Source organism: Mercenaria mercenaria, chromosome 12 (assembly GCF_021730395.1).
Source record: "Mercenaria mercenaria strain notata chromosome 12, MADL_Memer_1, whole genome shotgun sequence".
Classification (NCBI taxonomy): domain Eukaryota; kingdom Metazoa; phylum Mollusca; class Bivalvia; order Venerida; family Veneridae; genus Mercenaria; species Mercenaria mercenaria.
Genome location: NC_069372.1, coordinates 26,162,035 through 26,189,864, shown reverse-complemented (window position 1 = coordinate 26,189,864; position 27,830 = coordinate 26,162,035). Strand labels below are relative to the sequence as shown.

The 27,830-nt window shown below is 34.6% G+C and overlaps 1 protein-coding gene across 4 annotated transcripts; it reads right to left on the bottom strand.

The window, feature by feature from the left end:
• Positions 1-365: 365 nt before the first annotated feature.
• LOC123534921 (aquaporin-10-like) lies at positions 366-22,083 on the bottom strand. 4 transcript variants are annotated; one of them, XM_053519495.1, is made up of 7 exons: positions 21,815-22,083; positions 10,910-11,008; positions 9,506-9,632; positions 8,660-8,797; positions 2,838-2,956; positions 2,275-2,492; positions 366-1,881 (listed from the first exon to the last, which is right to left on the bottom strand). In XM_053519495.1, the coding sequence occupies exons 1-7, from the start codon at positions 21,815-21,817 to the stop codon at positions 1,647-1,649; spliced, it is 939 nt and encodes a 312-aa protein (XP_053375470.1). In that variant the 5' UTR covers positions 21,818-22,083; the 3' UTR covers positions 366-1,646. The 4 variants fall into 4 exon arrangements, with proteins under 4 accessions (XP_053375470.1, XP_053375472.1, XP_053375473.1 ...); XM_053519497.1 differs by lacking the exon at positions 21,815-22,083 and adding an exon at positions 20,047-20,176; XM_053519498.1 differs by lacking the exon at positions 21,815-22,083 and adding an exon at positions 18,777-19,381.
• Between the last annotated feature and the right edge of the window lie 5,747 nt (positions 22,084-27,830).

Here is a 27,830-nt window from a genome sequence, read left to right as displayed (position 1 = left end):
TAGGCATATTTATGTATCTTTTATATTACTGCTACAGTCTAACGATAATTAAGATTCATTTAAAAACAAATGGATATAAATGAAAATATTACATTAACAGTTTGACTGACACATAGTGGCTTAAATTCATGTAGAAATATATCTAAACGAGATACATTTGTAAAAACAAACATATACGACTCGTTAGAGTCCTTAAAAACAAATATCTCTACCATACAATTCTCTTTAATAGCATTTTCTTGAAAAATTTACAATATCTCCTTTCTCTGACTCTAAATCTCTGTTGAGATGAGCCTAAAGATGAAACGGTTTTCTAAGAAAATATCCGTGTCAGTGTGAAGAAAGAAATGAATATTAATACAGAGTATTTGATCTCAACTTATATTTGATATACTGTACGCATATATTGCAATTGTACGACTATAAGCTGCAAAACTAGAGCATAATTTTCAAAATTAAAATATAAAACTAAAATATTATAAGCTTACGAGTTACTATTTCTAAATTATATCACACAACATGACCTACTTAAAGCCAGAATGTCAAAATAAAGACTATCATTTATGACTTTAATAAGTGTGGATTTTAAATACCTATTTTGATTTAGATTTCTCATTTAGTTCGGGATAAATGCTTTATCTGCTTTCGTAAACTGATAACATATTTTGACACTGTGTAATTTATTATCCTTTCAAATATTTAAGCAGTGCGGAAGCCATCCAGCTGGCTTACGGAAGGTCGATGGTTCTACCCAGGTGCCCGCTCGTAATGAAATAATGCACGGAGGGGCACCTGGGGTCTTCCTCCACCATTAAAGCTGGAAAGTCGCCATATGACCTATCATGTGTCGGTGCGACGTTAAATCTAACAATAAAAAAAACAACATTTAAGCAACACTTAAGTTCTCTTAGATAATATTCTACTCTGTGATTTTATTAGAAACTATCTGAACAAAAAGTCTAATGCTTTAATTAGACTGCAATTTACTAGCGAGACTCTTGCATTAATTAAATAAATACACACGTACAGACAATTAGTGGATGGTAACAACTATAAAACGTACGCATATAAAACAATCTAAACAATATCATAATTCCTGAATACCATACAATGTCATGTTATATGGCAGAACTGAACATTGTTATAAATGGACATTAAATGAATAACTCTTAATTTTACTGTTCCTACAAGCGGTTTATTCATGTCTGTGTCTCACTACAAAACATTACCAAATAGAAAGAACTATTTTACGACGTATGCTTACACATATGTTCAGGTATCACCACAAGTATTGTAAATGCAGAAGTAACTACTATGCAACACGCAACACAGAAAACCTGGACAGAGCCAGACATAAACAATATCGGTTGTATACGGACTTTTGTTTGACATCATATCAAACCGCATATGGTTGACCAAAATGACGTACCTTTTTATCACAGAGACACACACTATTGTCATACTTTTATATGATGCTTGACATTGCCACTGTTAAGAAGGACATGTCTGAGTAATTCTTTATGACGTCAAGTACGTAGACACAACTTGGCGATCAAAGTGTCATATTGTGGTACCTAATATAAAACGAATCATTGTCACAGTCGTTCAATGTTGATATTTTCTGTTACCAATGAGAAAATAAATTGCTAGATTTTTGTACTCTCCATCACATTTGCAACATCAGTGTTAACTGAATCTTGAGAAGTAAAATGATTCTTCATAATCTCGTTAGAGTACCCGTCAAGACTTTCGCGGTTTTTTTCTCGACTCACTTCTTCCATTGGCAAATGGTTTCCAATCATAAGCTGGTAAGTAGAGACAAATGCTAGGGTACCACAAACACAGGCTACAGGTGGGACCCAGAACCAGTAATCCCCTCGACTGTAAGTAAAACATTATTATTAGCAACTGATGAAGCTGATGAAATACTACACTGAGAACATGCCTTCTTAGTCTTCACGAATATGCTTTTCTTAGGAAAGTATTCTGATAAAGGTTTGGTAACTGTCATTAATTCTTTTTGTCCATCGCAGTTTCATTAAATATAATGAAATAGATAAATCTTAGGCTAGAACATATTTTTATCGACCCGAGATACAGACACGAAACTATAATATGATTATTTGATCTGTCACCTTATAAATTTGCTACATTTTTTGTTTATGCAGTAGCTCTAGGTTTTCTACATTTGTTTTATTATTCCTTTCTAGACAGCGTTAAACTGTATACGGCAATTGTATAAGTTAGTAGTAAGTGACAACAAAGAGTATTTACCTAAATACCTCTGAGCCGTAGCCAGCACAGTACGCGAAAAACCTTCCTGAGAAATCTATGGTGAGATTAATTGGAGCACCTGTTTGCCATCCAAATGACATGAGGATTCCGTATAGAAGGAATACAAGAGATAGGGGAATCACACCGGAAGCAGTTTTCGCATTATTTGGATCTATCAACATACACGTTGTACCTGTCAGGAGGCCACATCCGGTAAACTGGAAACAAACATAGATATATCCATGAACATAAAAAGACAAGGACGTATTTAAGAAATCAATGAGAGTGGAAGAGATAATTAACACAGTAAATGCACTGAGAATATATTTCCAAGTGTGACCCGAATGCACCATTGCAATTGCTGCTCAAAATTATAAGCCAAGACTTGGACAAGCTTCGTGAGAATCAACTTTGTATTATCCTTCTGGTACAGTTTGGCAAAGTTAGACGTATATGCTGTTGGATCCGGGGAAGTAATTAGATATAAATATAATTATATTCAACAACCCTATTTCTCTTTGGTTTCTGTCATGGCATAATGACCACATCGCCAATATACTTACAATATCAAAAAATCCTGTTCTTTTTGAAAGGTTGTCTCTCGGAAATGACGTAAATATTTGGGCTGTTGCATTTTCACCGTACATTTGTCTTGTGCCACCATCAAAATTACTTATTGATTCTGTAAAATAAAATGCTCACGTTTAATTGTACCAACAGAAATAAATGGAGGTAGTCATGATAAAATACTTTTCAGCTCTTATTAGAATGCACTTTCTTAGTGTTTAGTTTATACTAATTTGTTTTAGCTCGATTGTGATGAAAGCTTCAAGCTTATTGAAACCACTCTCGAGTCCGCTTCCTGGAAAAACCAGTACTGGTGTCAAATGAGAAGTCATGGTCGTGACCCCAGTGGGGCTCGAACCCACGATCCCTGGATTGAGCGGCCGACACCTTATCCACTAGACCACCGCTCCGCTTCTTAGTGTTTAAGCACCTTTTGGGTGAAAATTCTGACTACGATAGTCATTCATGGGTAGAATTAATTTTAGCGAGATGTTCTATGATATCTGCATACAGCTTCGCATTAATAATAGGCCAAAGCAGTATGATGCCTCTGGAATGGTACAGTTTGCTGTCATGCAGAGGTTTACTGATTTTGTTGTTGAAACATGTGCGAAAAGATTTTTCATGTCACAAAATGATGAATCCAATCTCTGTGTCTTATTAATAAGACTCAAAAAATATTTTGATAGTCTTGCGTCTTTGCTACTGACCTTGCTACTGGCCGTTCGGAGGTGTTGTAAGTCTAAATTTTTCTGTTTGTCGTATAAAAATATCATCTTCTATTTTGTCCACGAAATTTTGTGTATATGTTAATAATGTAAACATCTATAAACCTTTGAGGATGATGCGTTATTCGAATGTTTTATTTTCTGCAATGATTGAACTTGAAAGAAACTTTATTGTATCTCTATCAGCGGAAAATTCTGAAGTACTAGTAACGAAGCTGATCTTAAAATCAACCGTATCCGAAAGTGTTTTCTTTTATTTGCATAACTCATTTTTCTCTCACACCTCATTTAATTAATATCTCAGTTTTGTAGCTGTAAGTATGTTGGGTTATTTCGTTTTATCATGATATCTTTACAAATGATAACGTCGACCATTACTAAAGTAAGGTAGACATTCATTATAGTAAAGTAATTACTTCATGAAAAGTGAAATATACACGAGGACGGATTTATTGACTGATTTACATGATATTTCAGTTTCTAAAGATTCAGAAACAGATACAGAGTTATTCATATCTTCTATATGTCTATGTCATTAACACATATTTTTTCATAAACACATTTCATCTTACGTTGTCACTCAACTTTTATAATGTAAGAGACACTGTGGCCAAGAGGTTAAGATGGTTGATACCGAATAACTTGACCTTACAACTTTGAGCTGGAATCCTCTGCTGAGGTGTAGAATCAGCCGGCTTGTGGATGGTCTGTGGTTCTACCGAGTATCCGTCCGTGCAAAAGTAATGCCCGGAGGGCTAAGAAGGAGAGTCGCCGTATTATCTAAATTTGTATGTGACTTTAAACCTAAGGAAACAAATAAATACTAGACTTGCTTTTGAGAAAAGCGAATGTCTCTCACAACTGCCTAATCATCTAAATAGAAAATCAGTCTTTATATACTGTTTACTCACTACAATTCAAGGGCAAGAACTCCAAAATGCCTTGACCGATTTGGCTCATTATCTAACCTGTCTGGGTTCTCATGGTCAAACACATTTTGTTCAAGTTTGGTGAAGATCGGATGAGAAATGTTCGACTTAGAGTACGGACAAGAGTAAAAAGGCCGATTTTCCGGTAATTCAAGGGCCGTAACTCCAAAATGCCTAGACCGATTTGGCTAGTTATCAAACATGGCCGAGGTATCATGGTCAAACACATTTTGTTCACGTTTGGTGAAGATCGGATGATCGGATGAGAAATGTTTGACTTAGAGTGCGGGCAAGAGTAAAAAGGCCGATTCGATTTTTCGGTAATTCAAGGGCCGTAACTCCAAAATGCCTAGACCGATTTGGCTAGTTATCGAACTTGGCTGAGCTCTCATGATCAAACACATTTTGTTTAAGTTTGGTAATGATCGGTTGAGAAATGTTCGACTTAGAGTGCGGACAAGCTTTGTGACAGACAGACAGACACACAGACATACGGACAGACACAAAGACTGGAGTAAATCAAAAATGTCTCCCACACCACTGTGTGATTGGAGACATAATTAAACAGAGCGGACGCAGTGGTCCAGTAGTAACACTGTCTGACTATGAAACCAGGGGTCGTGAGTTCGAGACCCCGCTCCTCCAACTAAAATTACTAATATTGGAATAAGAGTCCCGTGTATGGCTGCTTTACACCTGGCACGCTAAAAACCAGGGAAGCTTCTGTAATTGGAGCGTCTTCTGTATCTTGCACTATCCTCCTATTAATATTGTTCTGCCGGCACTCCTGCCTAGGACCGGGAACGGTTGTTGAGTTGGGTTCGGACAAAGAGTGATGACATTGTACCTATATCTCTAGCAAAGAGGCAAAATCAGTGTTCAGTCACACATCTTTTATTCAGATAGAAAGTTCTAGCAGTTCCAAGTATAAAATATTCAGTAGTTTACAAAGTATTCATAAATTCCACATATCTCCAGAAGTTAATGTTCTATGACTCTTATACAGTATGCTTATGTCAGGATAAATTGATATTTGTGGAGCCGATTTTTATGCATTTAACATAGGGGTTACTGTCTTTAGGGTGGAGGAAAGATTGACAAATGGGGAGCCGAAAAACAGGCCTTTTATAGTTTTAGCACAGCTCCGCATACGACAACGGTACGTGAACGGTACGTGACGTACGTGGAGATAGCTAATGTCCAATCGGAAACGACGTTACATAAAACGTACGGTGACACCGGAGCAACCGGAAATAAACAAATGTCGCGGAGCGAAAGACCGATATAGCGATATATTTCTCGCATATCTTTCTAAATAACAGCATTCCAAGCGGATCACCGATATAGATTGATCAAGAACAGGTAGGGCTATCGATTAATACCGTGTTTTAGGTCTGACATAAAATACGTGCGTCGAAATCGTTAATGTAACTTCTGGTTCTATGCGATCAAAAATATACATGTACAAGTCTAATGTTACTAATCGTGTTTAGATCAGTTGGACGGCCTAACAATATTACTAACAGTCTTCTAGAAGAGTCGCTCATATGGAATACCGGCGGCGACTATAAATAAGCTTATATATATATATATATATATATATATATATATATATATATATATATATATATATATATATATATATATATATATATATATATATATATATATATATACAAATATTAAAGAATGTAACTGTATTTGAAAACCTGACTACAGAAATATTCACGTTTGTACGATAGAAAATCTCGGAAATTGTTTTCCAAACCAGCGTAACTAAATATTAATATAACAGCTCTTGGGATTTTTATACTGATACATACATTTCATGTATAAGTATTCGTCCTATATCGTATATTTATACCCGGTATTCCGTGGGTATTTGATGTTAATCGGTAATGCAAGGAACAAACATGGTTCAGTCTTTCAATCCGTTCAGAAACAAACATTCGCACACACCACCTATCACATAATATAGAAACTCCTGATCACACATGTCATATGAAAACAAGAGCACCTCATTGCGGGAGCAGACGCTCATCTGATCTTTTTTGTCTCTGTATAATAAAAATATTAACCAACCCATAATTTTCTAAGTCCAAAAGGGGCCATAATTTTTGCAAGAATCAATGCAGAGTTACGCCACTTGCTGTGCAGTGTCAGCTTTTAGTGGCGAATAACTGCTCCAAGTTTTAAAGCAATAGCTTTGGTTGTAAAGGAGAAAATTTGACCTAAACGCAAAGCTTAACCAAGAAATCTGATATTTTCTAAGTCCATAGGGGCCAGATTTCTTGCAAAAAGCATGATGGAGTAATGTTTCTTGCTGTACAGAGTCAGCTTTTGATGGTAAACAAGTGTTGCAAGTTTCAAAGCAATAGCTTTAATAGTTTAGGAGAAAAGTTGACCTAAACATAAAACTTAACCAAGAAATCTTATATTTTCGAAGTCCAAAACTTAAACAGGCAACGCCGACGCCGATCAAGTACTTTTAAGTGATGGCAATAACTCATCATTTTGTTGTTTGCTTTTTTCTCAAAAAAATCAGATGAGCTAAAAAGAACTCATTTTGTTTTAGAAAAAAGGAAGTAAACTTAATTATGTACATAAATATTTGTGTTGGTATTGAGACATTTTTTAAACATGTCAAGTTTATAGTCTGGCACAGGTGTCTTACAGTAATTCCTACAAACTTTTGGATCGCTGACTGCGGAAGATTATAGAAATCGTAAAAGATAGAATGTAAACAGTATTAGATGATTTTTACGTCTATGCACGCAATATGTCAACTGTCAAACTTCAAGGCAGACGTTCGATTCGGGTAAATAATTGGCCATGGTTGGGACATTATAAATTTGAACACACTTTGAGACATGTACTAGCTCCTTCGTGTATTCACTGATTAGTCAAAAGTAATTGAGGTGTCTTTGTTGTTTCATTTGTTGCAAAAGTGTTCAAAAATATAAGTGAAATCTTGACCCGCTGCTACAAACGTGTTCTAATAACATTTGGATTTCAAAAGACATGCACTTTGGTCTTTAAAACAATACTGCACAATATTTTTGTCTTGAATTCAGTCTTCTGTGACATAAGTTAAAAGTGAATATTTAATTTTTTGTCCTTTCAATACTAATAATTTATAATGGCTCATTCCTGCAACAAGTTTTAACTTTACCACACTTGTTCAACAATTGTTCTTTATATCAAAGCAGGTCATCAAAAAAAAGGATATCATTGATCCTGTCAATGTTCCTATTAAAAAAAAAGATAAGGAGAATGGTTTAATATTGACCTGTTATACTAAGTTAAGTTAAGTGAAATTAATATAGCAAAAAAGTAAATGTTTCAGTAGGTGATGTTTGCAATGATAACTTCATTTTATTTGAGCTTTTTCCTCAAGATTCATTGACGAAACGTCGTATTTCGTAAGTATTTTTTTTTTCTAAAAACTAATGCATTTTCGTTAACTCGGTCACAGACAAGTTGAATTTTTTTTAAAGGCGTATGAGCTATTAAGAGTTGTGAATACAGTATATTTGTATGATAAAATCTTGGATGTCTTTACCGATATATGATTCACCAGAACTACATGTATATGTACTTGCTGTTTTAGTTAGCCAGTCACACTTTTCTTCTGATTTCTGCTTGCAGTAAATACTTTTAGCACTTCCAGTTTTTACACTTTTTACACTATCTTGTGCTTATTGAGCGTGCAGTTTTATCTCACAAACAAGTCGACTAAATCACAGATATGACAAAAGTTAACATTCCATAAAACTGGTTGCTCTTATCAATTACATGAATATCAATATTACAACTTGAGAGATACGTGGGCTTTATACGGCCTTTTTTCTGAAATTGATAGTTATATATGAAAAAGTGAACGGTTACAATTTATCTGTGTAACTTTCTGATTCATCAAGTGGATTTTGTCAGACCTGAATCAAGTGAGGTGCTTGAATATAGTGTTATCTAGCCTGACAAAAGCCGGGAGAGCCAAATGTTTGTAATTATATACCTCTTTTTGAGGGTTATTTTTATATTACTGATGACGCCCAGTAAAACTTGTGAGCATTTTTCACTTATGTTCCTGAAGAAAAAAAATACTTTGTGTATTCATAAGAAGCTTATTTTACATATTTTATCAAGAAAATGTTAAATTACCTGAATAAATGCCGTATGTAAAGCAGGCTGCTAGGAAAGCGCCTGTAAACTCACAGATAACGTAGACTGGATACCTCTTCCACTGCAGCTTACCAGTGAGACAAAACATCAGTGCAATGCAAGGATTTACACAAGCACCTGGTCACCAAAAAATAGAAAGTAATATTAACTTACAAAGCTATAACAAATAGAGCAGACTAATGCGCGCCACCAATTACAGGGACATAAATGATTCTGAGACAAAACACCATAGACAAATTAAGAAATTTCTAAACATTGCTGAAATATTTCAAAGACAAGAAGATGGTGCGCGCCACCCATAACAGGGATGTTAATGATCCTGATATAAATTAAAATCTTGCTAAAATATTGCTGAAATATTTCATCATTTAATACAACGAAGTATGATATTGATCTTCGGTATTTTCAAGCCGCTGTTAGTCGTTAAAACCTTGGATTAACATAAAAACAAGTTGGCCACATTCTATGTTTCCAAATATTATTAACTACCACGAAATTAGTCTTTATGTTCCGTATGGTAGTCATAAATCTCTCCTCTTGCTTGGACTTAAGAGTTGTTACATTTACTGGTTCTTATGAACCATGGAGTATATTTAATGTATATTCATAATAAAATCTCCTTCAGCTGGTGCTAGTAGGCTGGCGTGTGTTCTCTGCATATTAATTACTAGTACCGCTCATTAACAGATTCGATCGAACCAAGTCTGCAATTATCTTGTCTGGTTGCGTTTTAATTAAATTTTTAACATATCTTAAAAAGATTTTATTATATGTAATAATGGACTTTAATTGGTAAAACTATAACAAAACTATAAAGTAAAATACCTGAAGCATTAAATCCACAGTAAACGGCTAACATAAGTCCAACTCCGGCCGCTAGGGCCCGGCCGGTCGGGGAACTTGCAGCCCCACGGGTCAGCACATCTTGTGCTCCAGACGCGTACACAAACAACTGATATGGAAAAGAAAAACAACATTACTGATCTAAAATGTACGTAAGAAAATTGAAAAAAAATATATGAAAATACAGACATAGATGAAATTCAATTTATGTAAATCTAGTAATCAAAAATTCGTGCTCTTCTTCCAGTGCGACGCAAAAAGATTACTAAGTAAAATAATTTCTTCCTTTTCAGTCATACAAGCTCAGCAGCTAAACTAAGAGAAATGAATTCAGTATTATCGATGAAGTGAAATATTTCTTCAAGTGTCCGTGGTATTTTACTTTAGAATACGTTAAGTCTAAAGAATGGGTATAGTGATTTGAGTCGATAGTCATCATATTTGTTACATGATCACATCTCTATGCTACGGAAGGTCGGTGGTTCTACCCAGGTGCCCGCTCGTGATGAAATAATGCACGGAGGGGCACCTGGGGTCTTCCTCCACCATTAAAGCTGGAAAGTCGCCATATGACCTATCATATGTCGGTGCGACGTTAAATCCACCAAAAAAAAAAAACAACATCTCTATGCCTATTACCTTTTCACTAAACTTCAGTAACTTGATGCATGATGATGTATTGATACAAATGCGTAAACGAAATTTTTGATATAATAGAATTTTGCCTTTTGAATAAAGTTTTAATGATAAAACACGCTTTCTTTTATTTATTACACGGAGAAATCATCTTAAGATGTAATTGTAAAATTAGAAATTAATGATTGAATACTTCTATCTAAGTAACTACGCCTTAATAAAAACAAACGGTATTTTCATGTATGTCTTATTCAAATAAAAACAATTTTCTAGATTAAAGCAAATTCACTTAAAACTTTCCTTATTTTCTTTTGTGATATATATTTCTATGTTATACAAAAATGTCATGTCGTATTGACACGTATGATTATGTGATACTCACACATTTTCCTTAACTTTTTCTTTTTCATATGTAAATTTTGCCGTCGTTTTAATGTAAAATTTTATCTACCAGATATGCAGATATTAAATCTCACAAATATAAGCCGCGCCATGAGAAAACCAACATAGTGCATTTGCGACCAGCATTGATCCAGACCAGCCCGCGCATCCATACTGTTCGCTGCGCGGATGCGCAGGCTGGTCTGGATCCATGCTGGTCGCAAATGCACTATGTTGGTTTTCTCACGGTGCAACTCGTATGTCCTTTAAAAAAAAGTTATTGTCTACATGTTGGTGAAAATGTTTTCAAATTTCTAAGGGAACCTGTTAAAGAGCCCTTCCTATTTCGTAGAGTTTAAAATAACTTACAGCCAACATGAATGTACTCATTATTTCCGAAAGCCCATCTGTAATCCATTTATTCTTTATACGTCCAAGACGGTAAAGTGTAAATGCCTTCATCTCGGCCTTCAAGACAAACAAAAAAAAAGATTACATATGAATAATACCTCTCAAACATATCATCTATAAAACCTTTCTGTAAAACAGCTGCTCAAAAGGTGAAAACAAAAAGAATACTATATATCTTCTTTCATCTCCATCTATAATTTTAAAAGGAAATGCATACTCTTTAATTACAGTGGGACAATGGTCATCCCGAACCTGCAGCAACAAAACAATAAGATCCGATAGGAAACACCATATGTTAAGAACATTTCTCACTTATCGGACAGAAAAATTTCTATATTTAGAAATGCTGGAAAATCTTATCGAATGTTTCTTATTGCAGAGTAGGTGCAGCCGTTCTGCGCCTGCGCGGAATTATTATCCATTGGAGCGCACGGCAAAATTACTCATTTTTTGCATGTCCGCACGCATTTGGAGTACCAAATGCATAATATACTGACTAGAGGTTAGGGTTAGTATCACCATGGTTACAAAATATATACATTTAAGATATTTTCTTTCAAATTTAGTTAATCCGGTATATACCGGAGTATGTAATTTATATCGGCACTCATTGAAGTCTTGGAGCGGTCTTCTGCGCATGCCCGAAAGTGATTATCAGTTGTAGGTAGCAGGGTACACTTTCGAATTTTGGCCCCCGTCAATATTTGTTATAAAGAGAACATCGTGATTTTGGATGTCTGTAAATTAAGGTGAGAGATAATGATTATTAATTCTTTAGAAAATTTATACAGCCGATACATGTAAAATTCTGATGTCAGTTGGAAAACTAACTGCTGGTAGCTTTGTATGATCAATGAGACACCATTTCGCGGAAAAATTCAATTCACGGAAGGGTTCTGTGCTTGTTGATTGATACTCAGGAACATTTTCGTTATTTTCCGAAAAAACGAGCTGGATGGGCCCCCATTCCGTTTATGTCCTGACGTTCAGTAAGGACTATTAAATTAAGAAATGCAATAAAATTGGACAGTGTTCTTGCAGCGGGATCATTGTAGACTGTTCAAAAGGTGCAAAATTGATGATTTTGGCACGCTATTTTTCATGGATGATGTAAACCTTTCGCTTTGATAACTTTCTTTATTCTTGTATGAGAATCCTGATCTTGCCATTAATTAAAAGCACAAAACATGCACGCAATTTATAAAATAGCCACCCAATTTTGCTCATAGGGGAAGTGCAATATTGCGACTCGCTACATGTAAGACCGTCCGTGCCCAAACTTTTCGCATCTAAGTGTACCTTGCTACCTTAAGGAAAATCTGCCAAAATTAAATTTTGAAAGAACTCTTAAATTTGTGCGGTTTCAAATAGTTTAGAACCTCTTCTTCGATATTCTAAACATGCTGGGCACTTAAAACGCTACCTGACGGCACAGCAGCTCAAAAATGTTACGGTGAGGACACATAAAAGCATAAAAGTCAATATACACGCATACGATTTTTTTGGATTCTAGCTCCAGTAACAAGGTTCTGGTACAGTAAAAACATCATTTTTATCGTTATTAACCCATACAGCGCATATTTGGCCACAGCTATGCAGTTCGTCAATCAGGGGGATGGTCGGACGGTGGGGACCCATAAAATAACAAAATAAGGGGAAGGAGACATTCTATTTCGCAAAATGGTGCAGAATTGCCCTTATATCATTCCTAATGACAAAATACGTTAAATCATGTCAGAAATGGTAAAAACGGATGTATTGTACGTTCTTTGTCTCGTAGCGACGATTTTTAAATTTTGGCTAAATTTGTGCATTAGGGGTGGGCAAGTTTAGAGTCTCTCATACAGACTTCTTTTCATGCTGTTGAAAACATATTTATTTGGTTGAATTGGCGAAAGACATATAAAAGTTTAGAACAAGTAAAACCCTCTTTTGTTCATTAACTGAAAAATCTTAAGGTAGCAGGGTACACTTTCGAATTTTGGCCCCCGTCAATATTTGTTATAAAGAGAACATCGTGATTTTGGATGTCTGTAAATTAAGGTGAGAGATAATGATTATTAATTCTTTAGAAAATTTATACAGCCGATACATGTAAAATTCTGATGTCAGTTGGAAAACTAACTGCTGGTAGCTTTGTATGATCAATGAGACACCATTTCGCGGAAAAATTCAATTCACGGAAGGGTTCTGTGCTTGTTGATTGATACCCAGGAACATTTTCGTTATTTTCCGAAAAAACGAACTGGATGGGCCCCCATTCCGTTTATGTCCTGACGTTCAGTAAGGACTATTAAATTAAGAAATGCAATAAAATTGGACAGTGTTCTTGCAGCGGGATCATTGTAGACTGTTCAAAAGGTGCAAAATTGATGATTTTGGCACGCTATTTTTCATGGATGATGTAAACCTTTCGCTTTGATAACTTTCTTTATTCTTGTATGAGAATCCTGATCTTGCCATTAATTAAAAGCACAAAACATGCACGCAATTTATAAAATAGCCACCCAAATTTTGCTCATAGGGGAAGTGCAATATTGCGACTCGCTACATATAAGACCGTCCGTGCCCAAACTTTTCGCATCTAAGTGTACCTTGCTACCTTAAGGAAAATCTGCCAAAATTAAATTTTGAAAGAACTCTTAAATTTGTGCGGTTTCAAATAGTTTAGAACCTCTTCTTCGATATTCTAAACATGCTGGGCACTTAAAACGCTACCTGACGGCACAGCAGCTCAAAAATGTTACGGTGAGGACACATAAAAGCATAAAAGTCAATATACACGCATACGATTTTTTTGGATTCTAGCTCCAGTAACAAGGTTCTGGTACAGTAAAAACATCATTTTTATCGTTATTAACCCATACAGCGCATATTTGGCCCACCAGCTATGCAGTTCGTCAATCAGGGGGATGGTCGGACGGTGGGGACCCCATAAAATAACAAAATAAGGGGAGGAGACATTTTATTTTCGCAAAATGGTGCAGAATTGCCCTTATATCATTCCTAATGACAAAATACGTTAAATCATGTCAGAAAATGGTAAAAACGGATGTATTGTACGTTCTTTGTCTCGTAGCGACGATTTTTAAATTTTGGCTAAATTTGTGCATTAGGGGTGGGCAAGTTTAGAGTCTCTCATACCGACTTCTTTTCATGCTATTGAAAACATATTTATTTGGTTGAATTGGCGAAAGACATATAAAAGTTTAGAACAAGTAAAACCCTCTTTTGTTCATTAACTGAAAAATCTTAAGGTAGCAGGGTACACTTTCGAATTTTGGCCCCCGTCAATATTTGTTATAAAGAGAACATCGTGATTTTGGATGTCTGTAAATTAAGGTGAGAGATAATGATTATTAATTCTTTAGAAAATTTATACAGCCGATACATGTAAAATTCTGATGTCAGTTGGAAAACTAACTGCTGGTAGCTTTGTATGATCAATGAGACACCATTTCGCGGAAAAATTCAAATCACGGAAGGGTTCTGTGCTTGTTGATTGATACTCAGGAACATTTTCGTTATTTTCCGAAAAAACGAACTGGATGGGCCCCCATTCCGTTTATGTCCTGACGTTCAGTAAGGACTATTAAATTAAGAAATGCAATAAAATTGGACAGTGTTCTTGCAGCGGGATCATTGTAGACTGTTCAAAAGGTGCAAAATTGATGATTTTGGCACGCTATTTTTCATGGATGATGTAAACCTTTCGCTTTGATAACTTTCTTTATTCTTGTATGAGAATCCTGATCTTGCCATTAATTAAAAGCACAAAACATGCACGCAATTTATAAAATAGCCACCCAAATTTTGCTCATAGGGGAAGTGCAATATTGCGACTCGCTACATGTAAGACCGTCCGTGCCCAAACTTTTCGCATCTAAGTGTACCTTGCTACCTGTAGCGCACGGCAAAAATATGCATATTTTTGCATGTCCGCATGCATTTAGTGTACAATATGCATAAAATACTGACTAAAGGTTAGGGTTAGTATCACCATGGTTACAAAATATATACATTTAAGATATTTTCGTTCAAATTTAGTTAATCCGGTATGTACCGGAGCCTGTAATTTATACCGGCGCTCCAAGTCTGCATTGAGTCACACTCAATCTTATCTCACATGGGTTATCCCACACTCCTGTGACGGACTACTTCATGCACTGAATATACATATTATTTATGTAAAATAATTAAAAACCAGGTACCTTTATCTTTTCTCTCCATTCCTTATAGTGTATTTCTCGATTCAAAATTCATTACTTTATGATAAGAACGTACCGTTACGCTACAAACGACAAAACTAAAGCGGAACTTTGTTATTGTGCGTCACTGAAATGTCATGACGTCACTTCTGCTTACGGACGTCAATTTACCGCGATTTAAATAGTTTCATATTTTCATGTTTGTTTTTATTGTTTCTGTTGTGGTAAGTGAGAAATAGAATCCATCATTGGTGTTCGGTGAAGATCGGAAATCCCAACCCTCGGGCGCACCGCTCAAGTCTTAAACTCGGCACAGCCTCGTTTAAGACTTGAGCGGTGTGCCCTCGGGTTGGGATTTTCTGATCTTAACCGAAGACCAATGACAGATTCTCTATATCTCCTAAATAAGGATAGGTTACAAAAGTGTATGAAATGATGCATATTTTCTTTGTATATACATAAATTAATAGAAAAGGTTAAACATTCGAGGAAAAAACAAACAAATAAAGAAACAGAAAATTGGAATTGCAGTCTTGGAAGTGTAAAGTTGCAAACGGTTCATCGCACAGTAAACGCTGCATTCATGATAGCTGATACCTAAAATACTGCAAACTTCACACTTATTCTATATTTAACTAGAAGCAAGATACGGTATAAATCAAATATATCGTTCTCATAGCGACAGAATACCCTTTATGTAAAATAAAAAATAAGTTTTGTGATAATTTCACACATGATAAGCTTCTAAAGTGATATTTGCTTGACTTCTAGCCATTTCTTAATACTTGCAAAGGTGGTATGTTTTCTAATTATACATCATCGAGTACATCTCAGCAGTCTTAACGTGTGTCCTCATTGTATTTTTGTAGTAAAAGTTTATTTGAGCCATGCCATGGGAAAACCAACATAGTGGCTTTGCGACCAGCATGGATCCAGACCAGCCTGCGCATCCGCGCAGTCTGGTCAGGATCCATGCTATTGCTATTAGAGAAACTGTTAGCGAACAGCATGGATCCTGACCAGACTGCGCGGATGCGCAGGCTGGTCTGGATCCATGCTGGTCGCAAAGCCACTATGTTGGTTTTCCCATGGCACGGCTCATTTAATGTTTTCGCATTTAAATGTACTAAATGTACTGATTTTGTTTACAGCCCTTTTACATTTGTTATATCCGACTGTAAGTGTTGTCCATAGTCGGATAAAAAGCTCATTCAGAGTACATGTTGTTCTGTTAAATAACTTGCCGACTACTATAGAAAACTTATCTTATTATACATTGTTTACATTAAATTTTATGAAAATATTTCTTGAAGTGCAAAATGTATCAAGTAAAACAAAAGTTCAACAGAATTGAACAACATGCCTACCTATCTTTTACGTTTTCACGTGTCCAAATACGAAAAGCAATCTCTCCAATTTGATAATAAATGTTGCATATCACTTTAAGAAATATCTATATAAACAGTATGCAGACGAAATATCATTACTAAACTTTTGAAAAATAATTTTTGTCTTGTCAATTTTATTTCATCTCCTGAAACTTGAAACTTATGTATTACTTTAATGCACTTAAACGAAGTGTTAAATTATCTTCCGTATCGGGACATGTCAAATATACGAAAGACCCATGGTGACATTTCAACTTCATTATTTCACGATTTCTGCTTCCTGATTTCACGATTTCCACGTCATGAATTCACGATTTCACGATTTCTGCTTCCTGAATTCACGATTTCCACTTCATGAATTCACGATTTCACGATTTCCACTTCATGAATTCACGATTTCACGAATTCACGATTTCACGAAAAAACTTCACGACATCTTGATTTTACGATTTCATGATTTCACGATTTCCACTTCATGAATTCATGATTTCACGATTTCTGCTTCCTGAATTCACGATTTCCACTTCATGAATTCACGATTTCACGATTTCCACTTCATGAATTCACGATTTCCACTTCACGAATTCTCGATTTCACAATTTCCACTTCATGAATTCACGAATTCACAATTTCCACTTCACGAATTCACGAATTCACAATGGTGAAATCGTGAATTCATGAAGTTGAAATTGTGAAATCGTGAATTCGTGAAGTGGAAATCGTGAATTCGTGAAGTGGAAATCGTGAAATCGTGAATTCATGAAGTGGAAATCGCGAATTCGTGAAGTGGAAATCGTGAAATCGTGAAGTAGAAATCGTGAAATCGTGAATTCGTGAAGTGGAAATCGTGAATTCATGAAGTGGAAATCGTGAAATTGTGAATTCGTGAAGTGGAAATCATGAATTCAGGAAGCAGAAATCGTGAAATCGTGAATTCATAAAGTGGAAATCGTGAAATCAAGAAATCGTGAAGTTTTTTCGTGAAATCGTGAATTCGTGAAATCGTGATTTCATGAAGTGGAAATCGTGAAATTGTGAATTCAAGAAGTGGAAATCGTGAATTCAGGAAGCAGAAATCGTGAAATCGTGAATTCATGAAGTGGAAATCGTGAAATCAAGAAATCGTGAAATCATGAAATCGTGAAATCAAGAAATCGTGAAGTTTTTTCGTGAATTCGTGAAATCGTGAATTCATGAAGTGGAAATCGCGAAATCGTGAATTCATAAAGTGGAAATCGTGAATTCAGGAAACAGAAATCGTGAATTTGTGAATTCATGAAGTGGAAATCGTGAAATCAGGAAGCAGAAATCGTAAAATAATGAAGTTGAAATGTCACCATGGGTCTTTCGTACAAACCTACCCTGCTTTTACAGTGTTTGACAGCACAGGTAAAGTGTTCTGACTGATCATTTTAACATAATTATGCGAATGTTGTTATATACAGAAAACTTTGTTTATTTTCACTTTGGTTTTGCATTTTAATTAACCAACATACTGTCAGTACAAGTCTTTGTTCAAAGGAGGTCGTGAATAACGAAGAAGTGTAATCGGAAGTTACTAATTTATTAAAAGTATCTGACTTAGTGTGGACTAATGCTACATGAAAGGGAAATTTAATGTTAATAAACAATACAATACAATGTCTCACTGTGTACTCAAAAGAAATGCTTTTTCACAGAATTTCAGTATCGATGTCTTCTTCAGGGTAATGACTACGCTAAATCTTGCATAACATGTTTCAAATATAATATTTTGATCTTGCAAATAGTTCTGTACATGCTTGTTAAAAACGAACATCGCAAGCATTTTTTTTTTCAGACGTAATATTTAGTACTTCGTCTGTAACTTTAAGCGCTGATTACTGACCATGTTTTAAACGACATATGCCTCATAAATGTAAACTGCACATTATCTTTATGGGATACATGTAAATTGTGCATTATCTTTAAAGTATCTAGTAACATTGTACACAACAGACAGAAGACATGGACCTTAAAGGGAGCAAAATATAATAGAATAAAAAATATATTAAAAGGAAGGGTGTCGTGCATTTTTTAATATATTTTTTATGTTTTATAGACTTTGGATCAAACACGTTGTTTTACTTTAACGTATTTTTAAATATGCGATCCAATATTACTGCCACTGGTATCCTAACATTTATGTGTACACAAACTGCAACAGTATTCATTATGACACCGGTTTATTTCACGAAGTATTTCACTTACCACATGCGATAGTTCCTTAGTTTTATTATGTGACACAGTTAATGTACCTGCTATACTGTGCGTCTGTTTGGCGCCATATAACCTATACTGTGTTGGTGCGCCGTAAAACCCAAATAAATAAATAAGTATACTGTGCGTATATGTTCCTTCTAAATGATTACAATTAAATGTACAACAATTGTTTCTTGTTTTGTATATCGCATTTTGCTATAACCCGGTGCAGCATCAGCTGTACGCGTAAATTCCCAGTAACAACAAAATAACAACCACCGCGGTCCATATAATTAACGTCAAAGTTAATAGGCGCATGACTGTGCCATCTCTTAATATACTTTAAACAATTTCATAAAATGCATCCTCCTCACGAAATCCTTACTTATTAACACTATATCATAATGTAAGATACTCAAAAAGTAATCAGTGAATACGTCTTTATAATACATTTGAAAAGATGGCGGATTTAATCTATTAATTAACAAGTATATACCAATCAGATATGATGGGCAAAAATAAATTTTTGAAATTCATCATCTAAGTTATCTGATGTACTTCACTTTTCAAGCAAGCATTTTGATAACCTTTCGAAAAAACGTTTCATAACTCTCACGTACTGCAAACATTTGAACTATTGCAAGATTAAAATAAACGCTTTCGTGCTGTTTAATGCGATTAGAGCACTGTAGGAAAATTTATAACATCGCAATTCAAAATATAAACACTCCCTAATACGACAACAAAATATTTTCATCTACTTGTATTATTTTCATTTAACTGAAACATGTCTATCTAAACAGCTTTTCACATCAGATTTAAATGTAAAATTTTGAAAATAATGACGAATTATTCTGATATCTTAAAATAATATTTTCACACAATAATGTTCTTAAAGCATTTAATCGAAGGAACGAGATACTAGTAATGTGCTCATAGCGTTCGCCAATAGTTGAAAGGTCTCAATTTAGCAAAAATAAAAAGAACATAGCGTTAAACTCAGGATCATGTTCTGACAAAATTTGTGCACAAGAACGCACAAAGTTTGGAATTAGACTTGGTTTGAAGTGATATAAACCTTTCGACATCATTTTACAACAGTTCACAAAGCTTAACTTATTTTCTTACCATAAGAATCGTAAATGAAATGAAAATATTTGCATTTTATATCAGGGTTAAACAATACGACCAAGCAATCGTTGCTATCTAATACAACTGAAAAAAAAATCAAATAAAAAATTGAAAAAGACAATTTTCGACAATAGAAAACTGTATTTACCTGAGAAATAGATAGGTAAATTTAGTCCGTAGAAAGAGTAAGCTAGTATGTGCAACCGATCAGTAGCGCCAAATGAAATCATTTGGTATACATATTGTATATACAGTATACAGTATATAAACATAATTATAATGAAGTTTTATACCGTGTCATATATAGAATCTGTTATATACACCATCGATCAAATTGATATCATCTTCTCGCTTATAACTTCTGATAAAATATAATAGGGTTATTATAACAGTAGCTCGATCTGGGATGCTGTATTCGGCTAGAGTGGATTTTTGCCAGATCGGATCTCACGAGGCGTGCAAGCGCCGAGTATGATCCGACCTTGCAAAATCCACGAGAGCCGAAAACAAAATCCAAGGTCGAGCTACTGTTATAAAGACCTTTTTATTATATACCTCTACCTTTTTGTTTGTTGTTTTGTTATTGAATGAAATCTTCAATGTTTATCAATATTAAAATGGAACTAAGTTGAGTTTCTATGTGCGCTATTTATAGAACTGTGTCAGGTCATGCATATTAATGAAAGTAGTCCGGCAGCATACAATACGGAAGGTACAATACGGAATTTAAAAGGTACCATACGGATTTTTTTACTGCCTGTTCATATTTAATTGTGAAATACAGACCGATCTTTTTACAGAATTTATATAGGTATATAATAAAAACCGTTCTCTTTTAGAAGGTAAAGCGCCCTGACTATAGAATTTGCGTGAAACAGTAACTTTCTAAAACTGGTTCGTCTACTCCTGACAAAGATGTTACGTTTTCTCTTACCTAAAAATACTATTCTTTAAAAAATATCCAAGAAGATTAAACCCTGCAGGCATGCCGTAAAATCGAAACTATGTCAGAAACCTAATAATACCATTCAGTCAAGGTACAATTAACTTGGTTAGCATACCTTTGAGCTATTGACACCAAATTGTATCTGTCCAAGGATAAGAAACCTATAAAGTTTGAAGATGATGTGTTCTGATTATGGAATGGCAAACCAATATACCAGGGCCAATGACCTAACTGTTAAGCTCATTTCTGCAACTAAGGAGAAGCGATTGATACAATATTCTACTTCTTCTTTGGGCTCGTTTTTTTCATTAAAGATGGCCACGGCCTTATGGGGCAGTATGGCTTTTGTAAGCCAGCTTTCGATTGGTTCCTTTTCATAAATTAGCAACCATTTTGTTTTAGGTTGCTGTTTTAGGTTTGTAATTGAAGGAAAAAGCTGGAAGCTAAGGCGAGTCAGCATTATCTCTCAAGTACACTGTTACAATGAGTTTCGATTTTAAAGGCTATGTTTGAGCGCGGTTTTTGCTGTTGTATATTTGCTCTTTACTTTTGTGCATTTCATTTCCTGTCATGAACGGAATCAATCAAACTAAGTCTGCTGTTGTACTTTTCAGTATATCTCATGAGCATGTCCAATCAAAACGAGTCTGTTAGAATGCTAGAATTTTCTTTGTTGCATTCTATGCTCCCGAACGATTACCTTATAAAATAGCCGCAGTTTTTAAGTATTTGCCTTGTTCTTTAACTAAGTATGGGTAATAGTTCTGTTACTTTGGATTATAATGATTATTCAATTATCTGAACAATACAGTTCAAGTTACACCGGTGCTAGGGTGAATGGCAGCTGTTGCACTTTTAATTGCCTCTCAAGGATGAACTCAATCAAACCGAGTCTGCTACTTTTCACTAAAAAAATATGCCCACATACGGTTCTTATATAAAATTAAACAACTATAAAATATTGCATTACCATTCCCTTCACTGATGCTTAAACGTCATGAACAAGGAAGTCAGATCTGAAGCTCTGTGAAGTTTGTTATTAGTAACAGATATTTTGTCTTCATGTTGCCGTAATTTTATTGCAAGGAAAATTGTCTGGTGGTCTATAGTGTTAGGGCGTCTAGCGCTCAATCAAAATGTTGTGGGCTCCTCACAATCTAGTTATAAATAAATAAAAACAAACCGAAGTAAATTGGATATATATCAGTAAAAGATATGGAAAATTACAGATTGGAAAGAACAATTCACCTAAAAGATTTTACCGCATATGCTGGCCGTGACCCTAGCTATATGTATGTTCAGCTCGCTCATTACAAATCGGGGACCAGCCAATCTTGCATCGGTGCAGAATTAGCTTTGAGAAAGGTATAACTTGTAGCTAACTCACAAATATCTAGCGTAAATGTCAAAATGCGATTTTGTGTAAACGATATTCAAATAACTTGGCAATAATATTTATCTTAAAAAGACAATGTGTCACTTGCTAAAGTCTGACCCTCACAGGTCAAGGTCACATTGAGAGGTCAAGTATATTCTTTGTAAGGTTTGTAACTGTCTCTGTAAGGATGAATATTATAATGCATTACCATGAGCATGCATCCTAAAAAGACAGAAGTTGCACGCAAGGTTCAAGCACTCATGAAAACAATTTGTCGCCACAGAATTAAATATTTTGAATGAATTCTTAAATATTTCAGTATAAAAATATCTAAGTCGACTAAATATTTTATATGTGGCAGAAAAATAGAAATATTCAGTTGAACTCGGGGTACGTCCGATCTTGTTATGGATAAGATCTATCGTAATCGCTAAAAACCGCTTTAAGGTGAGAAATGTTTGTGTCAATTTATATGAAACTCATTCACGCTTGAAAAATCATTCACGGGACGACAATGGACGAAAAACGGATAAATAGACTGATTGGCTGAACTCATATATCAGTAGGGCAGTAGGAGACTATTATATAAATTACTTACAGGTTCCCACTGAGTATATAAGTGTCTGAAAATCTCCAAATCTTAAAAATGCACATCGTATCACAGGGAGGTAAACGAAATTAGATCAGTACAGCATACGAAGATTTATGCTTTGAAAATTAATTAAAGCATCGCGTTTGAAAACTGTACACCTTTATGCAGTGATAAATGCATTACATGTATAACAATTTAAGAGGGTCATAAGAGGGTCATTGACCCTAAAGCGCTCACCTGTGCAAAAGGTTTCAAGTGTGTTTGTATAACGTTTGTATAACGTAACGGTACAAGTACGAGTTAGGTTTATTTAAATATCAGTATTGAAAAATGAAATAAAAATACTATGTCACCAGCTTTGTTTCAATCTAATTTGCCCCTAGATATGGTGCTATTTTTAACATTTTTCAAAATTTCTATACTACTAAAATATATTTCAGTAAAGTACAATAACCATCATAAATTTGATATCTAAGCATTTGTATTACGGAAAACAATATATCTATTTGAAACAGGCTCAGAGAAATCAAAAGAAAATGATTTTGTAAAGAAAGGAATACTTGTTCAGCAGACCCAATGGCTATTTTTGCATATTTTTGTCAATTTTAAGTTGGCACTTCTGCTATTTTATCGAGTTTCACATAATAGAATTTAATCAAACTCTGCACATACCTTTATGTCCTTTATGTTATGTCTACCTAATCTAAAACAAAAAGAAAATTGATAGGTCACCTTATTAGATTTCGCTTAAATCAAATTACAACGAGGTGGGATGTGGCGGGCATTTATACAACGCAGGTTGGTACGAAATTCTCTTTCAGTGTTTGAGCAAATGACTTAGAGATATATCAAATTATCAAACGGCAGATTTCTTAATAAGCGGATTTTAACGTGTTTCTGAAGTATTTTGATGTCATAGAACGATGTAAGTTTCAGCCTTTCTCCGAACAAAACCTATAGTTTACGAATACGGATGTACGGTATGGGTACGGTACGGGATTAGAAACAGCTGTGACTCAATGCAGAGTTGGAGTGCCGGTATAGATTACAGACTCCAATATATGCCGGATTGAAGCAATTTGAACTAAAACTTAAAGTACTTAAAATGTATATATTTTGTAACCATGGTGATACTAACCCTAACCTCTAGTCAGTATATCATATATATTATACACTAAATGCATGCGAACATGCAATAATGTGCGCATTTTTGCCGTACGCTACATCAGTAATCATTTCCGGGCATGCGCAGAGGACCGCTCCAACTCTGCAATGAGCTACATCGATTAGAAACACAACCAAATTGACACGGTGTTGGGGTAAATATCGACCCGTCCGAAAAACTATCGCGAGCGCCTTTAAGTTATGTGTAAGTGTGGATAAAGTCAAATGTAAAATGTCACTTCTATTGTATTCACAAGTTAAAAATAAATTTTGGCTCTTTCAGGGGTCAATCAAGGACCGTAACTCAGGAACCTGTAATTGGATCTGACGGATTTTATCATAGAAAGTAAGATTTATTGTTGTTAAGCTATTTTGCAAGTTTGTATCAAATCAAACTATACATGAAGTCTCCATATGGCTGCAAAAGCCAAATAGCAAGTTTTGGCCCTTTAAGGTATTAGATCACTAATAGAGAACCTCCTTTTTGAAGAGTATTCAATTCCTACCATAAACCTACTTTTACTGCAATTCTTAGGGGGGCGTAGGTTCAAACCCTACTGGGTCCAAATTTTTTCCCCTTATTTTCCTTTTTTTCTTGTAAGTTTTTACTTCTTTCAAGACTTATTATTGATTTCTTGTACCAAAAATGGAAAAAAAGATGAATCTTATAAGCGATTTCTTGGTGTTCAAAGTGAATTTACTACTTAAACAGAAGGGGTAGAGTTACACATTTTTAAAAATATCGAGTTACACACGGTGAAAGTTCTCTATTTTGCTTTCGCTCTTAGATTATATATTGTGGAAGAAATTTAGGTACAGATCGGCTCACGCGGAAAACCCACTTTCCGTTTTTCCTCGAAGGAAAAATCTTGCATAGCGAGGAATTTCTCCGAGTACTGCCTAATTCTGACTCGGAGTACCGACTGATATAGTTTTATTACTTTAGCGGAATTTCGTCGAGTCACTCCGAGAAATTACTTGACGGAACTCCGAGTCGAAATATACAGGTAACACTTTAATGATTTCCGGTATTTTATGGCCACTCCGCGCGACTCCGAGTCTGTAATAAACAATAAATCGGTCATTTCGAGTGCCGCGAAATGATTTGACGAAACTTCGAGGCAGTATTTCCTTACTTACGGATTGTTTTTACATAATTAGCTTTTTTTTTTTATTTGAATGTATGAAACTGTTGTGAATTTTGATATTGAAATAGTTTCTGACCATGCGAATTAGATTAAGAAGTATATCTATTTAATATGATAAACTAAATTATTAATCAAACGAAATTAAACAAACTTTGAAATCAACGCCGTTAAAGGAAAGTGATTTGTTAAATTTTGATATTTAAATAATTTCTGACTTTGCAAATTAAATCAAACAGCTATAAAAATAAACTTTAAAATAACACCCGCTAAAAGTAAATTGTTTAGTATGATATTGAAATACATGCGAATTAGATTTAAAAGTAAATTTATGTAGAACGGGATAAATGATCAATCATATATAATAAAAGAAATTTCCAAATGAGCGCCGTTAAAGGAAACTGCTTTGTTGTATGATGGTATAGAAATAATTTCTGACTTTGCGAATTTAATTTAGAAATAAAGTCATAAAAATGCACTAAATTATGAATACTTTATAACTAGATAAACTTTAAAATTACGCCCGCTAGAAAAGTAAATTAAACGTAAACAGAATTTCAAATAACTGCTGTTAAAGAATAGAGATTTGTTAAATATAATATTGAAATAGTTTCTGACAGTGCAAATTAAATTTAGAAATAAACTGATGTAAAATGGACTAAACTACAAACTATATGATACTAGATAAACGCTAAGATAATGGCCATGAAAGAAAAGTGACTTTTATTAATTCATGGAAATTATTGGAGAAATGATTAATTTTCATCATGAAAGCGGTCTTTCTTTTATTCATTTGGAAGGAATTATAAATAGGATAAAAATACTACTGCCGTATCACTCAAAAAGTAATAAAATATCATAAGTAAACAGAAAAATTTGGTTTATCTTAAAGTAAGATAAAAATACTTCAGTATTATTTTTATTTACAATTCAGTATTATTTTTATTTACAAATATTGTGTTATGTCGCGTACCACTATGTAAAATATAACCACCCTGCTTCGAGTAATCTGAAATCTGTCCTCGAAGTTACTCGAAGGCTCATTTGAATTTGTATACTAGGTAATAAATTATTCCGTCAAGCGACTCGGAAACAAAAGAAACCAATATACAAATGTAGGTGTGTATTCTGCTAATTGGATTTCATCTCGAGTCACTTCGAGGACTTCCTTCGAGCGACTTCGCATAAATCCTCGGAGTCAGATAGCGAAAATCCTTGACGGAAAATGACTGACTCGAAGAAACTTCGAGTCGGAGCCTTGATACTCGTTTTGGCCATCCTCCGAGGATCGAGTAGAATGGGTTTTCCGCGTGAGCTGATCTGTACGTTTTACGTCTGTCCTAAGGTTATTTTTAAACGGAGTAAGCAAAATTCAAAACAGAAACACAGCATCCGACCTTATTTTTTTAATGTTGAAGTATGAATTCTGTCTCATTAAATCCGTTTACTTGAGGCACCGTGGAAAAAATGATATTGACATTTCTATTTTGTGTTTTATAATTGTTTACCAATAGTTTGATGTTTCTTTTATTAAAATTAATGGTAAAATGAATTCTCTGCAAACATTTTGGATAGTAGCTATCACTCTGAAATTTGTCTCTATTTGAGCTTGAGGAGATACCATAAATTATACAAAATTTATAAAAAAAAACGGCACGGTAAAAGTTGTTTAAAAATTGCAAAATAGTGCAGAACACTGTTACCTTTCAGAATATACCAAGCAAAGGCCATTTTGTAAACATTACTATTAGTGATCTAACACCTTAAGGAATGCAAAACCTGGTATCTTTTATGTTCACAAGAAATTGTGGACGGACAACGACGACGGACGAAGGGCGATCACAAACGATCTCACCTTGTCAGTACGCGACAGGTGAGCTAAAAAGTTCAAAAATAGCGATAGGGGAACGAGAGTGCAATAATATTTACCTTTAGGCGAATCCCATCCTGTCGTTGAGAAGATCAAGTCTATATTGATAAAATAATCATTATTTCAGATTTTAAACGAGTTCGGAATACTGAGATTAAAGTTATAGCTCTCGAGAGTCGGAAGGCGTTCTTACATCAACCGAATATGAATTTCATTTTATAAACACTAGCGCTAGAAGAGCATAGGGATAATGTATAATAATAATTTAATGTGTATTCTAAACTTAATATAGGCAAGTTTAATTAGAAACTGAATATAATGACAAAATGTTCACATTGTCCTGAAAGTGCAATATGTGGATCTTGTAGTTAAGAAATATGCTGATGATGTAACAAAAACTTTCGTGATCTTTGTCTCCCTTCCGGCTAGTACATTTTATATATCGAAGTTTGTTAATGTCCACCAGACATGAAACTTTCTGCGTGTTTTTCTTTTTCGATTGTTAAAATTGATAACAACAATTAGTTTACAAATGTTCACGCATTCCATTCCATTATATGCACTATATTACCACACACTTCTACAACGATCTGTATAAATCATATGCTCAGTATAAAACAAGAATCAATTGTACATTGCATGTTTCTTCAACATGTCGTACCTTTCAGTGCTGTATGTCTAAACACGTTGTAGGAAACGTTTATTTTACTCTACTTGGGTGCAGCAAATTTACTGAGTATTTTCTGAAGCATATTTGTTTGTTCCTGCATACGATGTTCAATCACGTTATGTGACTGCTGTATTTCTTGCTTAAGATCAGCTTTGATCGCAGCTAAT